General features: G+C 40.6%; 1 protein-coding gene across 9 annotated transcripts in view; it reads right to left on the bottom strand.

Annotated features, from left to right (window-relative positions):
• Nucleotides 1-22478, bottom strand: part of dip2a (disco-interacting protein 2 homolog A) — an 84863-nt gene that overhangs the window by 33852 nt on the left and 28533 nt on the right. For all 9 annotated transcript variants that reach the window (XR_008572417.1, XR_008572418.1, XR_008572419.1 and 6 more), the window contains exons 2-4: nt 3402-3473; nt 773-892; nt 537-656 (exon numbers count right to left, since the gene is read on the bottom strand). Coding sequence is in view for 6 of the 9 variants with exons in the window: in XM_054786731.1 (XP_054642706.1) it covers nt 537-656; nt 773-892; nt 3402-3473 (312 nt within the window). In the remaining 3 variants the exon portion in view is untranslated. The remainder of the gene's footprint in view (nt 1-536; nt 657-772; nt 893-3401; nt 3474-22478) is intronic.

Below are 22478 nucleotides of genomic sequence, written 5' to 3'. Positions count from 1 at the left end.
TCAAATGTTTTTAAAGTATGGCATTTGACTGTAATGTATTGACTAATAAATGAGTGCATCAGAAGCATTTAATTGCAAACTTAGAGAAGGCAATGACTAAGTTACTGAAGTGCTTAACTGCTAAGTCTTCACATTCTCAAATGAGCTGCAGGATGCTCTTAATTGAAACAATTTTAACTGCCAACATCAACACAGCACAACTTGTTTCAGAAAGAGGCAAAATGTTGACATTTCGAAGCAATGCTAACAATCTAATTATGCATCCAGTATGTGGGAAGACCTGCCTGGGAACACACGAGTGACAATTCAGTCCTTTATCATCCCAAAGAATAGACACATTCTTCAAAATGAATATTTCTCTTCATTGGCAAATATTTTGCGACAGAATCCTGAATAATGGGAAAGTGTTAGCATCCTACACTGTAGTGCTCATGGGAAGGAAGACATGTCAGCATCTCAGTGAGGGAAACGGAATGGAAGGATTTGTGTGTGGCTGGCAAACAACAGCGCGCTTATTATGGGAGCAAAAGTCTCACCTGGTGGCGTACATGCCTCAACAGAGGACTGAACTAACACAGATCGTCTTTTGGACGGCATGGGCATCTTCCTTTCTTTGTATTTGGCTAAAGCTGCTTGGACGGCTTCTGTGTGCAGATCTGAGTGACACACACACACACACACACACACACACACACAAAATACAACTTAGCTGAAGCATTAAAAAAAAGAAGTAGGCATTCAAAACTCTCGGGCGGTACACCGATATGATTACCAGATCGGAAGCGCTCATCCCTGGTGTTGGCGGCCCGAGATTTGTTGTGTTTGGATGAGGAATGAACAGCTTGGGAGGGAGCTTGGACACGACTGTCAATTTGCAGAGAGGGATCTACACCTGCAGAGAGAATATAGGAAAATCTTACACATTTTAACTTACGGAATACTATCAATAATACAGCCTTGGCTTAAGGATAGCTCTGTTTGAGTTGACAAAGTCTTCATTCGAATGAACCCAGCCTCAGTTACAAATTACCAATCATTATTCAGGTTTCAAGATAAAGTAAATGCAAATGAGAAATTAAAATGCAAAGAAGGCGATTAAGCACAGCAATATGTCAAAAAAAGACACGTCCCGGCAAACAAGCCAGTCAAGCCAGTCATCTATGCACAGTTGTGCTTTAAGCAGGCTGTGATGTATCCCTTTAGCTAATACTGGCCTTCATGAAGGACTTTGTTGTTGGCACTGGTGGACAAACCCTGCTCCCAAGAAGGTTTCAGTTTCTAGCTTCCTCCTCTAATGACCTCACATAACCTACAAGTATATTAAATATGTATGACCATCCTACCTAAAAGAGTCAGACATCTACTGTAGCTTCCGTATACTGTTTAATTTTTTCATGCAACACTTGAGTTTGAAGGACACAGTCCAAAAAAATGTTCTTTGGCAAGACACTGCGCGAATGCACACACATGTTGTCAAGGTATATCATACATACAAAAAAGCAATACCAACATTATTATGATTTGGAGTGCATTAGAAAGTAGACCATATAGTTAACAAGCGTATTGCACAACATAGCAGCAACAGAACCAATGTTGTAAGGAACTGCTGTACCGTAACTGCTTTAATACCATTTATATAATAATTTGAATGTTATATAATAATTTGTGAGGGAAATACAAATAAATGTAAAATAATAAACAAAAACTGTACATTCTGGTGAATTTGGTGAAATTGTGAATTTGAATCATTTACAACAATTTGTATGGCACCTTTCATACATCTGCCAAAGTGAATAAAAACTGTGAAAAATTTAATGTACATAAACAACGGTGAACGTATAAAATAGCGCATTAATAAAAGCAACACAAAACAAAACAAGGCACCAAAATGAACGATTTCTTACTACTACTACTACTACTACTACTACTACTTCTACTTCTATTTCTATTTCTAATCCCTGAGTAGATACAATTCAGAACTCGACCAAATTGTTTAGAGGAAAAGATTACTCTAAAACTTTGAGGTTTTAGACTAAAATCTCTAAACCTGAACCTCTAAAAACACTGAATTTCAAAACAGCTCCAGCATTAAAATGCACCACATGCACGTGTGAACGTTTAGACAGTGAAGAATGTGAAAAAAGGATAAATGTGTGACACATATTTTGACCCTAGAACGGATTGTTACCATAATGTTATCATAATCCATCATGGGTCTAAAAAGACCAGACAGGGTAATCTGGAGGTTCTTGTGATGTTCCTGGCAATTTACCTGGTGAACCACACCGATATTGTCCATCACAGAACATGACATGAAAACAGATTTTGTTTCCTATGCAGCCTTGTGTTCAGATCACTGCATTCACCACCTGGCTGGCTCCCAGTCAGTCAGCCATCAGCCTGCCTGGCCTTTTAGTGACAAGCTTAGTGGGGATCAGTGAGCTCCACGCTGTCAGCAACTCTTAGACAGCAATATAACACATACTCTGCTGCAATGCTGAGCAATACTCTCACGCACGTTTGCTAAATCTGCTAAATAGTGCAAGCTCCATTTAGCACATCAGCTTCAATACAGTCGGAGGACATGAGCGTGCAAGGAGATGTATGACACATCCTGTGAGCAAGGACAAACATATCAACGCACTCCATTGACACAAAGTAACACAATGGCCTTTCTCCAGCTCCCAGAGGAAGAAGGTTTATTCACAAGCCAGTACCCCAGACTGAGTTGCTGGGCAGAAGGCACTTCATAGGATCCACCAGATTGAGCCAATCAGTGGTATGCACTGCCAGAGTAGATGCATTTGTTGGTCCACGGCAAACACAAGACATTTTAGCACATACAGTAGTACCTACTCAAATGTTCTCACTATGGACACTTTTCCATCTGCAAAATCAGCAAGTATCAGGTATGATGAGCTACTAGTCCTAGTACCTGGTCAACCACTCACTGTAATATTTGAAGATACACAGTTAGAAAGGACAACAATAAATAAATCTTGGTTTACTGTAAATCCGGTAATTTTAGCCGGGGTGTTTATTTACCGAAACCGTAAGTGGGACAGGCCTCTAACTGGAAGTAGGCTGCTATTTCCACAATTTGAAAAACAACAGTACAGCAGCTGTACTGAACTTGCATGACTTTCACACCGCCGGCTGAGTAGCGACAAACAACATTTTAAAGTGCACACAGAGGTAGATATAACTGCTGACAACTCCAAGCCACCAGTAGAGCTGAGCTGAAGCGAAAACTGTGCAGTACAAAACCAGCTAATGATGCATTAGGTCTACAGTTGTACGCTTTAGTGAAACAAATAACTAAATCAATATCCTCCTCCACTTTGCATACCGCAGGATTAGGAGACACAGTGCACGGTACGAGCAAGTCAATGTTGTCTTACCTTGTATCTGTGGGATGTACGGTGCCAACAGTTTGCTTCTTTTCTTCTCATAGCCCTTCTGAGTGATGTCCCCTGTACAGAGACAGAAAAACACAGACAGTCAGAGGGGGTGGGGTGGGTGTTTGGTACAGAGAGATGAGTCATTAGCTTAGATGAGCTTGTGTGTGCACATGCTTTGGGGTTTTTTTTGATGGTGAAGGTCATGGCCCAGGACCACCTGGACATTATAGTGAGCTTGCTCTAAATTAAAGTTAATGTTATACAGCAGGTTAACGCTAAGGGATGTACAACATATGCGAGTAATTGAATATGTAGCCAGGTTGTTGAAGAGAAAATGATGTCAGCTGGTGGTAAGGAATTCTATGAATGATCAAATAGTCAACTGACGTGACATATTCATTGTTTCGGCGGGAGGCTCACAAAAGGTCAACCCAAGATCGCAGTAGTCATATTTTTCACTGGAATCCCAACACTTGTGTTCAATGAATAGGGATCACCACTGTGGCTGCCCAGTGTTACTTTCTCCACGGGTGCTCACAGTGGGGATCGAGTATAGGTTGAAGTCAAGTGAAGAGGCAGGGTTCAATAGAGCCGTCTGAATAGAACATACTAATCTACTTCCTACATCACAACCCCTTACGATAGTGTACTATGCAAACGTCTGAGGCCAGTTTTCACAATAACAAGCTTTAAGCCTCTAGCGTTTGCTGTTTTTGAACAATGTTTTATAATTTAAAAAGTGTTTGATTTTATATTGTGTCTTTATTTAAAATAAACAATAAAAACAAACATTTCCTTTTTTTAAAGAAAAAAATGTGTGTGTTGGCCTTTATTGTGTGTATTGTTGGGGGTAATATCTTTGTCATGAACCATCTTGGGAATAGTTCAGAGTTACATTAAACAGATCAATCATAACTGTATGTAAGTGCAATCGAATAAAGGTTTTGGTTGTGGCGTGTGCTGCAATAAATACACTGATAAATATTAATATACATTATATCGTCATTCTATCATTTCTGAAACTAATTGCATTTGCCAGTTGAATCAACAATGGGCTTAAACCTTTGCACAGTATTGTGAAGAAAAACTTAACTTTGCATTGTTGCACCTTTGAGTATATTGACAATAGTTGCAATCTTTGCCACAGTCGTGTCACTCCACTACCAGTGAGTACAACAATGTGGCAGTGTAAAGGCAGGTGTTGTTGTTGTCACACTGGTTGTTTCCCTGCACACTGGTCCTGAGTCACCAGTGATGGCTCAATGGCTGCACTGTTTCATGTCCAGCATCCCTGCTGGCTTACAACAATACAGAGCTGTCCATAGGCAGCGCCTCCTGACCCGACACCGACTCTTCTCTCGTGACGTGTTTCTCGTATTTGTGTGTGTTTGTGTGTGTGTGTGTACGCGCACATCGTGCACATGTCTATGTGCATACCATTGTGTCAAGAGTGTGCGCACTACAGCATTACACACTGACACGAGCACAATAGAACACTTTTCTCTTGCAGTGGCTCCAAATTCTAGCTTGCCGCCTCGGTGGCCTAGGGGCCCAAGTGTGCATATCCAGATCCATGAATTTATGTTAAGCTAATCTTTTGATCCAAGAACAAACAAGTCGTTAAATAAGGAGGAATGGACTCATGCCTGGCAATGACCCTTTACCTGAATCTCACCGTGCACCACAAAGTAAGGCAGCACAAAACTTAGGAGTTCAAACTACCGTTATGGATGCTCTCATGCAAGACCTCAGCACACCTCCAAAAGAGCTCAGCGATCAACTCGCATCAAAAGGAATAACTCCGGATTCCTAATAAAAACAAACTACATTTTGTCACAGTCAAAGTGTACAGTTATTTTATTTTATTTACAATGGCAAGAATTGTGACCCTTGAAGAGATTTTTCCTATTATAAGACACTGATAAATAATAACATAGTCAATACAGCATTTCTTAAACAGCAAATCTAATAATGGCATTACACCTCCACACAGTACTGTATACACAAAAACTACTATTGCATTATTGCACCTTTTGTTTTGTTTCTCCTAAGTTTGTGTTGATTTTCTAACACAGTTTACACACACAGTTGACAGAAAATTGTTGCAACAACAATTTTATTAAAAATGTCACATTGTTTTATGATGGCAAAAGTTAGGCCCTGGAACAGACTACAGTAGCCCCCCATTAATACTTGGTAAATTGGTTCCAGACCAGACCTTGGTAATTGAATTTCCGCAAAGTAGGATACAATATTAATAAATTGAATATTTTCATAGTTAAGAGCATAGAAAACTTGTGTATCACTTTGTAAATACGTTTTTTACCATTATTAGAGCCTTGTAGACATTAAATAAGACCCCTATAGTCCCCTTTACACTCTGGTTATTCTTTGTTTATACCACATTGCTCAACAATAATCCGTAGGCCACAGGACCCCTGCAGGGACACAAGAGACGGCCACCGCTTTAATCATAGCAAAGTACCAAGCTAACTAGTTACCCTCCAATTTATTTATTCTGAACTTAAGAAAGGGTTTCAAATCGAGTTGGGAAGAAGGACACAATAAGAAGCCAAAACCATACCACTTCCACACGGAATAGGAGGAGAAATCATGCCATGGCTGACTCCATGCAGTGTGAAGGTAATGTAATGTAACATCATGTCTCATGAATGTAATATTACTAACCAAAATGCTACATATAACTTGCCTTTCAATATTTTTTGACTAGCAATAGCCCATAGTCAACCACAAAACAGCAGTTATTTATTAATTCATTAATTTTCGGAAAAAGCGCGATGGACTGAGGTAGCGATGTTCAAACCACAATGTGGCAAGAGACGACTGTATTCCTATTTCTATTATTTTTTTTTACAAGAAAAATCGGTCCAACATACAGAAAATGAACAATACCTGTAATGGCATTCAATGGAAATATATTTGCAATACTTGAGTGGCTCCATAAGGGAGCAAGGGGCTTTTTAAAAGGTCAATAAAGTCGCTTAGTGCCTCGAAAATAACAGGGGCTGATAAAAGGACAAATGGAAGGAACACCTCCATCAAGTCTCAAGGGACACTCATTGGCTTACAGTGAGTCAACACATCAAGCTCCAACATCATACATAAACCTTTGCTTGACCTCCTTTGCGCCCTCACGCTGACTCTAGGCGTTATGGTGTAATAGAGCTGTGAAAAATTGGTAAACCTATCACAAAGCTCTGTGGAGGAGTGTCAATGGTAAAGTGACAGTCTGCATTTGTCAGATCAGGTTAGCAAATCATCAGGGGATTTTTTTTCCCTCTTTCGTCATCCCCAAAGACCTGCACCTCCTCCCTGTTTCTCTAATCTAACCTCTCCACTCTTGAGGTCTCCCTGTACACACATACTAAATAAGCATGCTGGCCTTCTTCTGGAAGTCTTTAGAAGAAAATTCAAAGCATCTTTCAATGCGGAAGAAAAATAGCAGGACTAGGATGATGTCATGTCCGACATCCACCGTTTTAGCTGGCCTTGTGACAAACACAGCCTGGAGAAACAATGCATTCTATTTTCCGGGAGACCAAAGGTATTTTTGGGTCTAAAGTTGTTCCCGTAAACATCCCTGTGGCTTGGTCTTAAATCAGTGCTGTGGCTCTCTAAACAGTGACAGCAAGACAGTTGCTGGCCTCTGCTTTGCTCAATTGACTTTAATTGACGGACGGCTATTGAGTAAAACTGACTGATGACTTTTTGGGTTGAAGCAGTGCCTCCAGTGGGAATTAACTTGCATCAGTCCGAATGGAGCGCTTCAATCAAGAGAGCACAGCACATTCCTCCATATGATGCAACAGTTAAATGGATGAATTTGCTTGTGTACGCCAACTCCTCTACTTTTGAATAACTGCACACAAAAAGGTGAAAGTGTCAAAACATGCACCCCAACGCTGTTGCCTGTGCCGTTATTTTTCCAACAAATACACCACATGGTGATGCTGTTATTAAACCCCGAACCTTGACCCCATAAGTCAGCTAGACTTGAAATTTCTCCCACAGCTCAATGCACTCTCCAAAAACACCCACTTTAACTTTCACATGTATCTGGCGTATCATGACGAGTCACTATAATATTTGGTACGCACTTTTAGGTGACCAGCAAGCACATCGTCTGTAAAAATTTAAACCAAAATTGACTGAAAAATATGCCCACCATCAAGCAAAAAAATTCTTTGCAGGTGCATGGGCGGCGCTGTAAGTTATTGACCAATTGTCGAATGATTATAAAAAGTTGACATCTGTATTAAATGAACGCGAGCATGTCTTCAAAAGCATTAGCAGCACAACCCAGAGGGAGCGCCGCAAATGTAGTGTCCTAATTTTTTACACATTTTCTGTCTTGATTCAGGAACAATAAAGAGGCAAAGTACAAATAAGGAATTTGACTCCGGTTAACCTGAAATATCTCCCATCATGATGAGCCCCTCCTCAACCTGAAAGTCAAGTTTGTGTGCCAGGCTGATTCTCAGGGTGCCAATGCTGCTGCATGCAAGCAGGCAGGCAAGCCTGCGTTTCAGCCATAGAAAATCACGGTTTCATATTTTGGCTGACAGTGAGCGAGCGCTCTCAACGCACGTGTGCCAACAAAAGCAGATGCGTCCAGCTGTCGCTGCATGAACCCACAATTCAAATGTTGACGTTTGCATTAATACGCAGATGTTTTTCCACAGCAAACAGTTTGTTTTCACACCGGAGGTGACAAATTTCATGTTTGCCTTGTGAGAAAAGTTCATTCTGTGCTCTCACAGATGATAAAAACGGACTTGGAACTGGTAAGAAGAAAGGCAGCACCAACTTCAACACTGAAGAGCTGTCAAGATGATGAAATAAATAACCAAGCAAGCAGCAGACAAGGCTGTATCACTCACATGTAAGGAGGAAGCAGACGGGTGGTGATGCGTCTTCAGTACAGACACAAAAGGACAGGTGAGAGAAGAGGAAGAGTATTGGCAGCAAAGGCTATCCTGCTAACAGGCTAGCAGCAAAGTCTATGGAGGGTCGTCCTGTCATAAGTCAGGCCCTTCAGCATCCTTTGTTTCCTTTGCAGGAGACTGAATGAAACCATCTCCCTCACTAACCCTTCCCATTCCCTCTTGATCCCCCCCAACTCGCTCTCAATTGACTGTCACCCCCCTTTCTCTCTCTCTCTCTTTCCATCCCTCCCTCTCTTTCGTTCCTCTCCAACACAATGCTGCATGGGCTAGGCTTTAGGATTAGGGTGTCAAAGCAGACCCCTGCCCCCCACCTTTCCCACATACCAATCTTAAAAAACACACACGCACACACACTGGACAACAACTGTGCTCGTTATAGCATGTTTTTGCAGGTGATCTTACAGATGCATAAGCTTGTTTGCCACTGTCAAAAGGAAGTTGGGATAACACTCATATATGCAGACAGCGCAACATCTGTATCATGCAGAAGCTAATTTCTATACAAATCACTCAAAATTCAGTGCAGCATCGTCAACGTAGAAAAGAAAAATGTACTTCCCTGCAAGGTTCTCAGCCGAGAATACTTAAAAAATGCTTGGACATTTGTCAAAATCAATCCACCAAATTAAAGAAATGGGTTGGGACAGACCATGTCAATGTTGTCAATATTGGCAGGGAGGAAAAACACATCCTGGACATCAATAATGACCTTGTTATTTTTTAAATAATGTTGATACTTTTATATCATCAGTAAGATACCTTTCATGCCTCTTTTATGTCAGGAACATTTGGCTTATAAAATGCATTATATATAGCTATTGGATACACATTCATTTTGAACATTTTTAATGTTTTCAATAAGAGTGTAACGATTAATCTACTACGATTTATATTCCTATGATTCAAATACATCGATCTGTGTTCGGCAAGTTGCCATTCCGGACGACATATATCGCTATAACATCGTTTAGAATGTAAATCCATCGATTGCAACCATACTAGGAAATAAAGCATTGGATTAATACACGACAAGCTTTATATGGATGTGTGTTGGGGTTTTTTTTAGCACTTTTAATGATAAAGACGTTAAATGTTACTTGATTCAGTCTGCCTTTCTGTGATGTCATCGCCACGCGACAGCAGAAAACAAAACATAGCGTGGCGGATGGGAGAGGACAAGTCGGTGAGTGAGAAATAATTAATTATTTCACAGTCCCACTGGCTGAATCTTTGGCTAAAAGTTAAAGTTACTGATCCGTTTCGGATTGTATCTTTCTAAATGAACCAATATCGTCTTGAGCTGTATCGGCGACCACAAATCATGATTATCAATGGAGTCATTATTAAAATGAATTGGGTTTTCCATATTGTTGGAACACCAATTGCTAATGTCATGTTGTGCTTCTTTAGAGAGTGAACTCATTGAATCAACAGAGCCTCTGCTGGCTTCAGTCAAGTACTGCACTTCATTTTGACGCATTTACTCCAAAATGCAATTACAACACTCAATTCTGCACTAGCAAGAAAAATCTTAACACTTAATTATTATTAATAGTAGTATTAGTAGTCATAGTATTAGTACACAAAAATAGGTTAGTTTTTTGGAATGGCAGCCAGATGTAAAGGTTTTTCAACCCAATAGTATTATGTATACTTATTTGATTTTTTTCATATTTTAGACTCGTCTCGTCATGGTCATTCTTCAATGTTGAGGGAGGTCCAGTAAAAGCCCCAGCTGGTGCATCACACCCCCTTTGTGAATGTGAGTGAGTATGAGTGAGTACACATACAGTATGTGCATTTTATGTCTGAAATTAGAGGCCTATTCACCCTTTGGCATTAGGTTCCTATGAAGGGTGGTATGCTGTATAATTGGGCTTAATTATTGCTATAGTAAGCAGAATAATCACCAACACTGCGGATATCCTCTCGTGCCTTCCTGTTCAGAGAGGATGAATGGCATATCATGTTTGGACAACTGCATTGCCTCTAGATGTTCAATTACATTTAGTGAAATTAGCTAGCTCGACCCTCACAGCATATAAGCCATGCCATTGAATTAATCCTGTAAAAAGATAATACAACCTAATTACTCTGATGCTAAGTACTAGAGAATAATTATCTGGCTTTTGGAAAGTTGTTCTGTTGTAGGAACAATTTTATCAGCTTAGCTTTAAAACATCTATAAAACTGTTAAAAATATTAAAAGATACAAATAATTTGAAATTTTGCTCATGCTTCTTATATGTAGAGTTGAAACGGTATGTACATTCAACACACTGATTACTGTCACCAAAATGTAGCTAGGCAAAAACGGTAACAAGATTTGAAATTGACATTTCAATTCTTAATAGTTTAAAGAATTTTGAATGGCTTTAATGTGCAATGTGGCATTTTGTACATTCCATATACACAGTAATGCTAAAAAATTTTGGGAGAAAAATGAAGTAAAATGGCCGCAGGAAACAGGAGTTGATTGACGATGACAACCACCATGACAGTACGAGCCAGCTGGAGCAAATTGGGGAGGGGTGGGGGGGCTAAGTGAAGGAAGATGTATGAAAATAAGCTGACATAAATAGGATCTGATTAAAAGGCATTGGTTTATGCGTCATGTGACATATTAGCATCAACAGACACACAAGTGTAGGCCTGAACCATCCATCAATGGTCCCAGTCATGCTTGTAACTACGTGGTGCCAAAGAATTAAGCAACTTAACGAACCCTCAATTACCACTCTGCTAATACATAACCTGCTCGTCACATTATGCACACATACACACACAAAGTCCAAAATCTCCCATTCCACCCCCCGGCTGGTGAGCAGACAGACAGTGTGAATAATGAGCCATTAGATTCAGCCCTGCCTTGGAAGCCCTGCAGCTGTGCACTGATTTGCAAAGGAGGATGGGGGGGTGGTCATAATTAACAGCCTCAGATGCACACTTCGTACTGTATGGACATGACCAACCCCCAATGCATGTGAAATGCTTGCACAGATGTGGGATCACGTCAGGTGCAAGAACAACGTGGGAATGTAAAGCTCACAGTGGGATGCGATGTGGGTCCCTGCATAAAGAGAAGCTCTTATTTAACAATGCTATCATTGGTTGGCATAAGTGTGTCACCCATCTGTCTGTGATCAAGACCTGGGATGAACTTGACCACTAGAGGGGCAATTGTTTGACTTAAGTTTATGTATATTGCTGCTCAGACGTCCATAAAAAATGGTGTCAGAAGTGGGATCCTTAAGACGATGAATTGTGGAGATGGGTGAGGCAACAGAATGACTGGAATGGGGCCTGGGCCTGCCTCCGGAAGGGAACGGTAGTGTGAGAAAGCATGGCATCACACGGTTGTTGTATACACAAAAATGGACGAGTGCTTTGGAACGGAAGCCAAATGTAAATGGTTTCGAGCCAATAGAAATGGGATCAAATCGTGTTGAGGGTGCTACGTTTTAGAGATCCTTTACATGTTCAGATGTACTTGAGATACCAGTTTTTTGGGTACTGTATATGGTCATGATGCGTGTGAATGAAACACCATTTTGATGTTTTGTTCATGTGGGAATGAGCAAGGCATGGATCTGGCTCCAGTGCAAACATGCACTTGGCATGATGGCACCGACTGAGCTGCAGTATTTGTGTGACATGTTGCCTCATGTTGTCTCATGTTACTCAAAGTCACATGACTTGTGACTACACCGCACAGTGTACTATAAAACCGACCTTCCAGGATTTCGCAATTCACGCAAATTTAACCAAACCAGAATTATGCGCGTCCAAGCCCTGTAACTTCCTGCAAAATTGGCCAATCATCGTCATTTTCACCAATGAAATTTTCCCTGATTAGAGCTCAAATGTGCACATCAACGCTCCATCAATCAAATGTGCCCCTGCTTCACCCACCCACATCCTCACTTCCCTGTTTACATAGACCAATGCTTCTCAAATAGTGGTGGGGGGGAGCGCGGTGAACTGTAAGGGGGAACATGAGAGGCAAAATTGGTGGAGCCGAACCGGAGCAGGAAGGGATACAGAAGAATAGAAAAGAAGACAGAAGGATTGACAATAACTGTTAGTCATCATACTGCTGACATCACCATCACTGTGATAAAAATAACAACAAGATAATACCATGAATACATCAGTGAGTTATGTGGGGAAGTATGTATGTACTGTGAGTGTGTATATGTATGCGTGTACAGGTATCTCTGTAGGTGTGCATGTCTGCATGTACTATATATATTTGTGCATATACTGTCAGCTGGGATAGGCTCCATCATACCCGCGACCCTGATGCGGATAAGCGGCATAGAAAATGGATGGATGGGTGATGGGTGCTGGATTAATTGCATTTATATTATTTCCAATGGGAAAGACGCAGCAAGTTTATTGCACCAATGTTGGAGAATGGGACAGTTCTGACCATCTTAAGCTGTCTCTACCCTGTATATTATTGTACTCCTGTCGACCGCATCTGACATACATCCTCATTCAGGTCAAGGTAGGCATTTACTGGAAAAAAAAACTATTCATAACCTGCTTGAGTGACTGGACAAAGTAAACCAGCGAGTCCATGTTGGTATTAAATACATCAACACCACATGTGACAAAAAAGTTACAACACATGTACGATGATAGTGTTAGTGTCTTAAAAGTGCAGAATATGGTGACTTCACACTCTCATTTATATTGAAGGCTTTTTGTGACTGTGTCTCTTGTATAGTGTGATTTGCGGAACGAGACATGTGTGACAGGTGTGACCGGCGAGAGCGCCTCACAGTGAAAACTCAAAATGAGACACAAATCTGTTGCCAATAATGAAGTGCCATTCTGCCTCTATCAGGCAAGTATGATCGGCTACGTTTGTGCTGTTGACTGGAGCAAACCACTACTTAGGAGATGAAAGCAATGCAACCTAATGGTAAGTTCCTGGTGTGTGATCCAAGTGGGATGGCGCCAACTCAGAAGCTTCCAACCCTCTTGGGTTTATCTCAATGCTCTTCACAGTCTTATAGGGATACGGGCAGATTTATTGTCTTCTTCTTTGCATGGTCATTACCATATGAATAGTCATGTACTCCGGCAGCCTAACACAGGCTTAGCCCTTAAGCGTCTTGGAAAGAGTGAGGGTGGGACGGAGTCTGCTTTTTTTTTTGCATGAAACATACAAAAAGGTCAACAACTACACATGGACACCATGGCAATCCAATTAAATGGAGCACTAAAAGATACTGACTTGCACAGGGGTCGGCAACCAGCGGCTCCGGAGCCACATGCAGCTCTTCAGCCTCCTTGTTGTGGCTCCCTTCGGCGAGCACGGTGAGTTTTTTTAGTAGGGGGAATGTGCATTTTCAAAAAGAATTTGAAATATTTGACTCGCCGAAAGTCCGTGAATGCATCTACACTGTATTCTGACTGCTGATTGGATGAGCAAGGGGAAGGGGAGGTAGGCTAGTGTATGCAGTGAGTCTCACTGGAGGAAAAAAAAGGTGAGGGAGTTTTGAGTTAAATAAAAGTAAAATAAAACTAAGTCATTAACGAGAGCATAGCAACATGTTTTATAACGAGAAGTGTGCTGTAGCTATATGCTCAGGGCCCGTGACACGCTAATCGCCGAGGTGGTGACTTCGGGAGAGGAAGATTGTGTGCCGTGGAAGCTGATTGTTTATTACCACTTGTGACTGCTGTGAGGCGGGGCGGACCTCTCAGCAGCAACTGTAGAACAATACATGCTTTCATTTAGTCTACCAAAAAAATCAGTGCTTTCACTAAGTCTCCAGCTAACAGTCCCTACATTTGTCGCCAGACGCTTTTGGGGAAATAAGTCACCAAGAGGTGTTGTAAAGTCACTGGATTTAGTGGAAAAATAGCCAAGTTGGCAACACTGGGCTGCACATGAGATGGGAAGGAGGGGGAGGCCATTCACAGACCGAGAATACATGAAAGAATCGTTCATAAAAATATCAGAGCATCTACCCATCCATCTATTTTCTATGCCGCTTGTCCTCATTAGCATCTCAGGGGTATGCTGAAGCCTATCCCAGCTAACTTTGGGAGGCAGTACACTCTGGACTGGTCACCAGCCAATCGCAGAGTACATATAGACAAACAACCATTCACACTTACATTCATACTTATGGGCAATTTAGAGTCGCCCACTAACCTAACATGCATGTATTTGGAATGCGGGAGGAAGCCGAAGTACCTGGAGTACCGTATCAGAGCATCTACTCTCTCAATAAAAAAAATAAAAAAGAAAAGATTCAGAAAATGAAACAGGACAAATAGAACGGTCATTGATGATAATTCAGCATAGGCGTAAACACTATTAAGCAAACAACATTGATTGTTAAAGTTGGCTATGTTTTGTTTTAATTTTAAACAAATATGGGACCAACTCCAAAAGGAGTTAGAGTTCAGAGTTTAAATGATTTTTAATGGCTAAAACACAAATTGACACATGATACAGTTTTCCCTCGTCACATCGCGGTTCACCTTTTGCGGATTCGCCCTTTTGCATATTTTTTAAAGTGCAATTTTGCTTTTTTTAACAGCGTATGTATTAGAGCGATCCGTTGGTGCTCTGTTGTGTGTCTGTTATTGTATTTACTATTGCTACCAGTAGAGGGTGTTGTATACTCATGTGAGAGTTAATGTCCACAGGCTAAATACAGAGCCACAACAGTCCTGATTGCGAAGGGAGAACCCGCCCATTGTGGGCGGTCTACAGCCAATCAAAACGCAGAACGCGTTTTGATTGGCTGGAGACCATTGTCAATCAATCTCCTTCATGCAGGACTGTCGTGTTTCCTGTTTGCTAGCTAGCATACTTGTATGATGCGAGGGCGCCATTATGGAATACTGTAATTGAATCTTCGGTTCACAGAGGACTATTAGGAGTAAAGTAAAATATGACAACATGACCAATATGTTTTAACAAGGATACAAAATGCTACAGCCGAACAGGGGCGGGACGAGGCACGTCAGAGGAGTGAATACGTGAGTCACTTAATTTCTTTTGTCCAAGAGATTGATCATTAAAATTCAAACGAAATTTTAAATTTGTGAGTGTTTAAACAAAAGAGAAAATGTTCATGCCCGTCTGAGAAAAGTGTATAAAGTGTATTGTAAGGGGTTTTACAGCCTTAAAACACATATATTTGCAAACAAGTAAAGTTGTCTACTTGGTGGATTTCACTTATTGCGGGCTATTTTGGGAACCTATCCCCCGCCATAAACGAGGGAACACCGTAATTCATTCTTAACCTTCACTCACTTCCTCAGCACGTGCTTTCGTTCCAGTCAGAGGCCATTACTCATTAAAGTGACAGCAACAACTGCCACTGTACCTGAAACAGACACACAAACTGACACAATGACATACACACATTTATCTCCACGCACAATACATGAGCCAGACCACATAGGTGTGGAAACAAGCATCTTGTGATGAGATAATCAGCACTAATAGTCGGCAAGCAAACAAGGCTGAAGTCAAACAGGCTTTTGGTGTGTGGAAAGACACAGTCCTGCCCAACCCCACGGGCTTTTGAGGAATCCATCCAAAAGAGAGTGCTACAACAATATGGCTCATCTTTCTGGACCAAGCCCCTATTCCTGTTTGTCCATTTTACGAGTATCATATATTGCGAAGGAGCAAGCAATGCACAGTTGAGGATAAGCTCTGTCTAAGCGCTCTCAAGTCGCATTCTTTCACTGCACTTTTGTCTTTGTGTTCCCTAATGAGCACGTTCTTAACTCATTCAATACCAAAAACGAAAACGATGCTGCACTGGACACACCATTCTAAACGAAGCACGCTGACAAACAATAGCAATGGAGGAGGATGAGGGTCTCAGTAAGGAGACAAATCTTATTCGAGGGATTGAGGCCGGCAAAAAAACGGAGCTCTACTGGAGCTCACAGGAGACTGTGGGGTATAATAGTGCATAATGCAGTGTCCGTTGCTTAGGCATAACAATAGCAACAGCAAATAAAGTCAAAATATTATATATACGAGAATAACGTCGTAATATTATGAGGAAAAATAACATCATTTTCGTAGCATAAAGTGGTTAAGAAAACAAACAAAGCAACAAATGAAGTTGCAATTTTTGGAAAATTAGGTTGAGGAAAAAGTTATGTTACGAGAATAATAGGGTTGTCACAAGACACTCAGTTCACGAGACAAGACCATACACAAGATTGGGTCTACGAGAGGGAGACAAGATGAGATTACTTTTACAAAAAGTACAAAGAAAAATGGAAAAATATATGACAATATATTGCAATCTAATAATTTAATTTCTACTATGTTACACTCTATGTGTATGCTAGAGGCCCCGCCTCCACCCACCAAGACAACGAGACTGTATGACTGACAAACAATCTCCCTCCGTTCATGCCGTTGTTCTGTGAACTCTTGCCTGTTTGGAGGCGAGAGACGAGGAAAACAGACGCAAATGGCAATATATTAAGGCTGGCAAAATGACTGAGTTCGTTTTCATTTACTGTGTGATTAATTTATTTATTATCGTCCCAAGGCTATTGCCCATGAGACACTTTTTTTCTGAACAAGAAAACAAGTCATGTTTTAATCTCGTGAGGTCTTGTGACACGAGATCTTCCCAGAGAATAAAGTCAAAATATTTGGGAATGCCGTTAGAATCATGAGGAGAAAATTGACAAGAAGACAAGATTGAAATAGTTGGAAAATGTTGGAAAATGTAAAAAATGTAAAAAAAAAACAACAAAAAAAAAACAACAACAGCAGAAATGTAAAAAAATAACTGTAATTTAAGTTTAAAGTATATTTAGACCCAAAAAAAACCTCATATTCTAACACGAAAAAAGTGCCAGTTGTACGGGAATAAATTCATAATGTTTTGAGGAAAAGTAATTTCAGTAGCAGAGAGTTGAAACATGGAAGAAAAAAGTTTGTTTTTATAGATAAAATAAAAAGAAAATAAAGTGGTCATTTTTGGACCAGTTATAACATGTTCCTGTGAATATTCTCATTCATCCAGGTCATTGTGTTCTCATTGTATTCAATCGATCGCAGCTGGGCTGTTCAAGTTGTCTGAGAAGTTTCACCTCTCATCCGAGCAGTAATACTATAGGAATAAAGTCAAAATATTATGAGAATCAAGTCATAATATTACGAAAAGAAAATGTACGAAGATTATTTAAATAAAAAGTTCAAATATTTGGAGGAAAAATGGGAACGAAAGAGCAAATACCGAAGTGCATACTAATAATACGCTTTTTTTACCTATATGACAAAGCTGAGATGCAGTTTTTTCTTGAAACATATATGACTTCTTAGCATATGTACATGTGTTGGTTTACAAAATATCAAAGTGGCCTTTCATTTGTCAGTATGGGGCCCTCTGTGGAAAAAGTTTGAACACACAGGCTGACCTGCCTTTGCCAATAGTAACCATATCAATCCACGTAGGGTACCGTTCAGTGCAAAAGGGGTGCAAGAGTCCACATGCTACGTACAAATATCCCATGCATATGTCGTATGATTCAATCACGACACCACAGGTAAACGCACAGTCGTGACCCTTAATGTGCTCCTCTGCTGATGCAGATAGAAGCCATTGCAAAAAAGTCGAGGAGGGAGAGGTGCACAAGAGGGGGATGATGAGGACATTTGGAGAGAGGAAAAGCAACGAATGAAAGCTGTGATGGATGTCTGCTCTTCACCTTACAGCTGTGGGAGTCTTGCCAACCAAAGTATGACCTCTTCTCAAAGACAATTACAAAGCTAATGCCACTTACGGGCTCAAATAATCCACTACAGCCTTCAGTGTCACCACTGACTCTGCATTTGTCTACTGTGTGCAGTAAAAATGCAGGAAAAGCAGATGAACTGCTCGCTTGTTCAGGCATTACAGTGGTACCACAAAATTTGAACATCCCTAAAGGTCGTACAATTCGGAAACAGACCAAGATTTTCGGAAAAAATATGCCTCAAAAGTTGCAGAAAAACTTGCATGTCCATAGGATTTTAACATGAGACTTCAGCATACCTGGAGAAAAGCTCAGTTGAGCCAGTATTAAAGGATAAACACTGTATATGCATTTATTTTGTTTTTTTATTTGGCTTCGGTAGCCACGGTATGAGTGAGCAGAAGATGCAGCACGAAGATGTGATTCCCAACTTTGGCCTCTAATGCTAGCCACTACTACGAGTACATTAGCGGTTAACTTATTTTTATACTTGCGTGATAGTTTTTATTTTTTTACATGGATGCGTAAGGTGCACCTCCTCATTCATCACTAAAGTTAAATATATTTTTCTTTTTCATATTAACAACGTGGCAAACGTATTTTTACACTTGTGTGACTTGTGTGTTAATATGAAAGAAAACTGAAAGAAAGAAAAATGTGATGCGTGAAGTGCAGCTTTTCTTCGGTACGTCCTCATTTGTCAATAAAGTTGTGTGTGTTTTATGCTTTTTTACACTGACATAACATGCTTAACGTACTGTAAGTTTACACTTGTGTAAAAGTTGCAGAATTAAAACCTACATTGCATGTTGGTTTTGTTTTAAAACTGTTTTCACTCTATTTTAATATTCATGCAAAATTATAAATAGAATATAGAAACAAGCTAAATTTGATAATGGAAATCTGTAATTGTAAAAGCACCCATGGTCAATTTTGCTGTACAATCCTGGCTGATAAGAGATATTCCATGGAAAAAAACAGCCACACAGTGCTTGTGTTTGTTCTTTGACAGCTGAATTTCTCAAATGCTTCCTTAAAAAAATAGGAGGCTCCTCTAAAAATAGTGGAGGATGAAGACGACGGGACTAAAAAAAGAGCGCATAGTCTTAGATTATAGCCTGTCATACACACACATCTTATTTTCTTCATTCCAGCCAAACGAGGCAGAGTATACATTTCCCCACTGTCAATACATTCCACAATGTATGACATCAAGTGTTTAACAAGGCCTTTACTTTTTCCACCCTTAGTTTGTCAGATAAGGTAAAGAGTATTTCCACACGGCTCTGCATTTGCCCCCCTGAGGGTACCTGGCCTTGGCGTGGAGCCTGATTGCGGCAGCATGGGGGGAGATGAACCTTTGAAGACTCAGACGAGAAATGTGGACGATGGGGGGGGAGGGAAAAAGGGGAAGGCGGGGAGCAGGAAACGAGTGGAGAGCATGCTAGAGGTGAGATGTATTGATTGAGCAATGGAAAAAAGGCAGACAATACAAATAAAAGAAAAGATCTGAGACAGGTAAAAAAAAAAAAAAAAAAAGGGGGCGGGGGGGTGATGCACTTTGAAGATGGGAGTAAATCAGCCTCCTCACGGCAATGCTTGGAAGGGGGCCTGAAATCATTAAGAGTGGACAAGCTGGTGGAAAAAAGGCAATGAATGATGAGAGCTGCTATAGACGGCTTGTTTGCTTTGACAGTATATCAGTACAGTACAGTGGAACCTTAAAGAATGTACAGAATTCATGCGGAATGCTGGTCTACCGCCAATTTCTTCACATTTCATAATGTTTCCCATAGAATATAATGGAAATTGATCTGTCACCATCCTAAAAAGCAATGTTTTAAGTAGCTTTTTTCCCCACATTCTTAACAGTTATACATCTTACAAGCATGAAAATGTCGCTTTTTTGTATAAACAATAAAAATAGAACGGTGACACTAAAGCATCAAACCGAACCATGACACTTTTATGTCAACAAAAAATGCAGAGGAGTGATTGTCCTGCCCACAAACAACGGCCTATTTAACAATACTTGTAGTCAGATTGTCTACATAAAAGGAGCATTGTCTCTGCTGCTGGGTTAAATACTGGCGCAAAACCACAGCATTTTTTTCAGGATATAGTTCAAGAAATACCAATTTTTTAAATCGTATTTGTACATTTTTTTGTAAATGTGAACAGAAAAACCTGGCGGGTCGGTCTGTTATCATCAGGGTAGTGTACAGCGTCACAAAAAAGACAAACACACTTGCGGCGTTTTACAAATTGTACAACTCATACAAAGAAAAACAGATTCCAGTCTGACACAAAAGCTGTGGAAAATGGTTTTACAGGAAAGGAACTGGGAAACTATGTACTAGTATAAAGACACCACTTTATCATCCCTTCATAGTCGTGTGCTGACTTACAGTTGCCACTCACTTCCTGTTCTATTGTGTGGAAGGCTTGCTGTAAGTACAGGAAGTGGTCTTTTTGTTTCCCTTTGTGTTTCCTGTTAAGGGAGGAAGGAATGCGTGTGCCTGGACTAAGGGAGGGATGACTGGGGGGGAAAAACACACAAGTTTGTGTGTTACCAGGAAGGAGAGTGTGTGTGTAAAGCACGCGCACAAACAAAAGGATGACGTCGAAAGAAAGAAGAGCTGCGATCATGGTACATAAAGACATGCTGGGATGAGATTGGTCAGGAAGAACTTCAGAACACTGACCTCAAACCCACCAAGCACCTTCAGGATGGACTACAAAGACATGGTGAGCCAACATCAGTGACCCATGAACCCAAAAATGTTCTTATAGGAAAATGAATTCCTATTTGCATCTTGTCACTACATGAGGAAATACTGGATCCATGTAAAACAGATAAGCAAACACCCAAAATATAGAATCTAATCTGATGAGACACCTGGTCCTAGCTACTAAATTGATTCCATTTCAGGATTCATCAGCAAGTGGAATATATCATCAATGGCAGATGCATGTCAGGTCAAGTCAGCCAACTCTATTTACCACTCAATATTGATTAATGCCTTCGCCATAGCCTCTGCAAACATGGAGCTATTTTTGAAGTGAAACACCCCATCAGTCCATATATCATTCATTTAATCTGATCCTGCACACCTGATAGCCAAGAGGAGATGCTGCCAATTCATCACAGCGTGCCATTTAAATGATTAAATTAAGGTAAACATTTATGACAACGCTTGTAAAGACATTTTTTGAAGAAAGCAAAAATGAGCAGAACAACTGCAAGCTGTTCCCAACACCCACAGAAACAAGTCCCACCTGACAGACAGGTTTACAGTAGACAGAAATTAAAGAGATGAGGCAAGGGAATAGGCTGTGCCAGGGCCAGAAGTCGTGAATAATGATTTGCAGAGAGGGTATTGAGAAGAGAGTATTGATGACACGGCCTCATCCATCCTTGCTCAGCAAACTCAAACAGAAAGCAGTGAAGCAGAAGGAGCAGTGTTGAGACGAGGGGTGTCGGTCAATATTGGCATAAAAATGAGATATTGGTTCATATCGGTAGTGGTTTCTCTGCCGATAATGATATCAGCCCGCGGGGGTGATGATGTGCTCCACACAGCAACAAGCTCAGAATGTCCCGGGTCTAGAACTTTGGATTGAAAGTCTGAAAGGCCTGTTTATGCGCGGGGGAAGTAAGGTGTCTTCCTTCAATACTTCTAAGCTAATAAGCTTTGTTCATGCTGGGTTATGTATGACGCGCTTAATGAGCCCACCTTAATATTACACTGATTGTTCCTTCCATAGTTCCATACTTCCATACCAAGGTGCATTTTTCCCCCTTTTTATTTATAATTTTGCTACACAGCAACAGATACAATTTAAGGCATGCTCACACAGAGCCAATCGTACTGTGCTCGGGACAACTTAACACGCGAAGTCCGTACGTTTCCATGCACTTGCACATGTTCACGTGCAACACTGACAAATCATAGAATGACAGTAATGCAATCGCTCCTCTCAAATTGTTAAGGACAGACACATTTCAGATAAATACTGTACCACATTCATTTGCTGAGGAGTTTGCATAATGTCCCTCAAAGTGCAAATTTGGACTGCACCATTTAAAGTAAATAATTCATCATGGCTAGCTATACCAACCTCTGTTCATCCCGATTTTGTATTGCATTTTAACTAATATTTTGTAGTCATTGAGAATTCATTCTTAAGCATGTCAACATTATTAACTTATAAGTTATACCCGATTCCCTCACAAAAAACGTGAATCTAGGAAACGTCATCTTCACTGTCCAGTATCCAGGTATCGTTCTAAATGAAGCAAAATCGCTCCTGAATTGTATCGGCAACCACAAACTAATTGTTACACCCTTAGTGGTTACAG

This window comes from Dunckerocampus dactyliophorus, chromosome 9 (assembly GCF_027744805.1).
Source record: "Dunckerocampus dactyliophorus isolate RoL2022-P2 chromosome 9, RoL_Ddac_1.1, whole genome shotgun sequence".
Classification (NCBI taxonomy): domain Eukaryota; kingdom Metazoa; phylum Chordata; class Actinopteri; order Syngnathiformes; family Syngnathidae; genus Dunckerocampus; species Dunckerocampus dactyliophorus.
The sequence above is the reverse complement of the archived record's forward strand: the minus strand, read 5'-3'. Positions and strand labels throughout refer to the sequence as shown.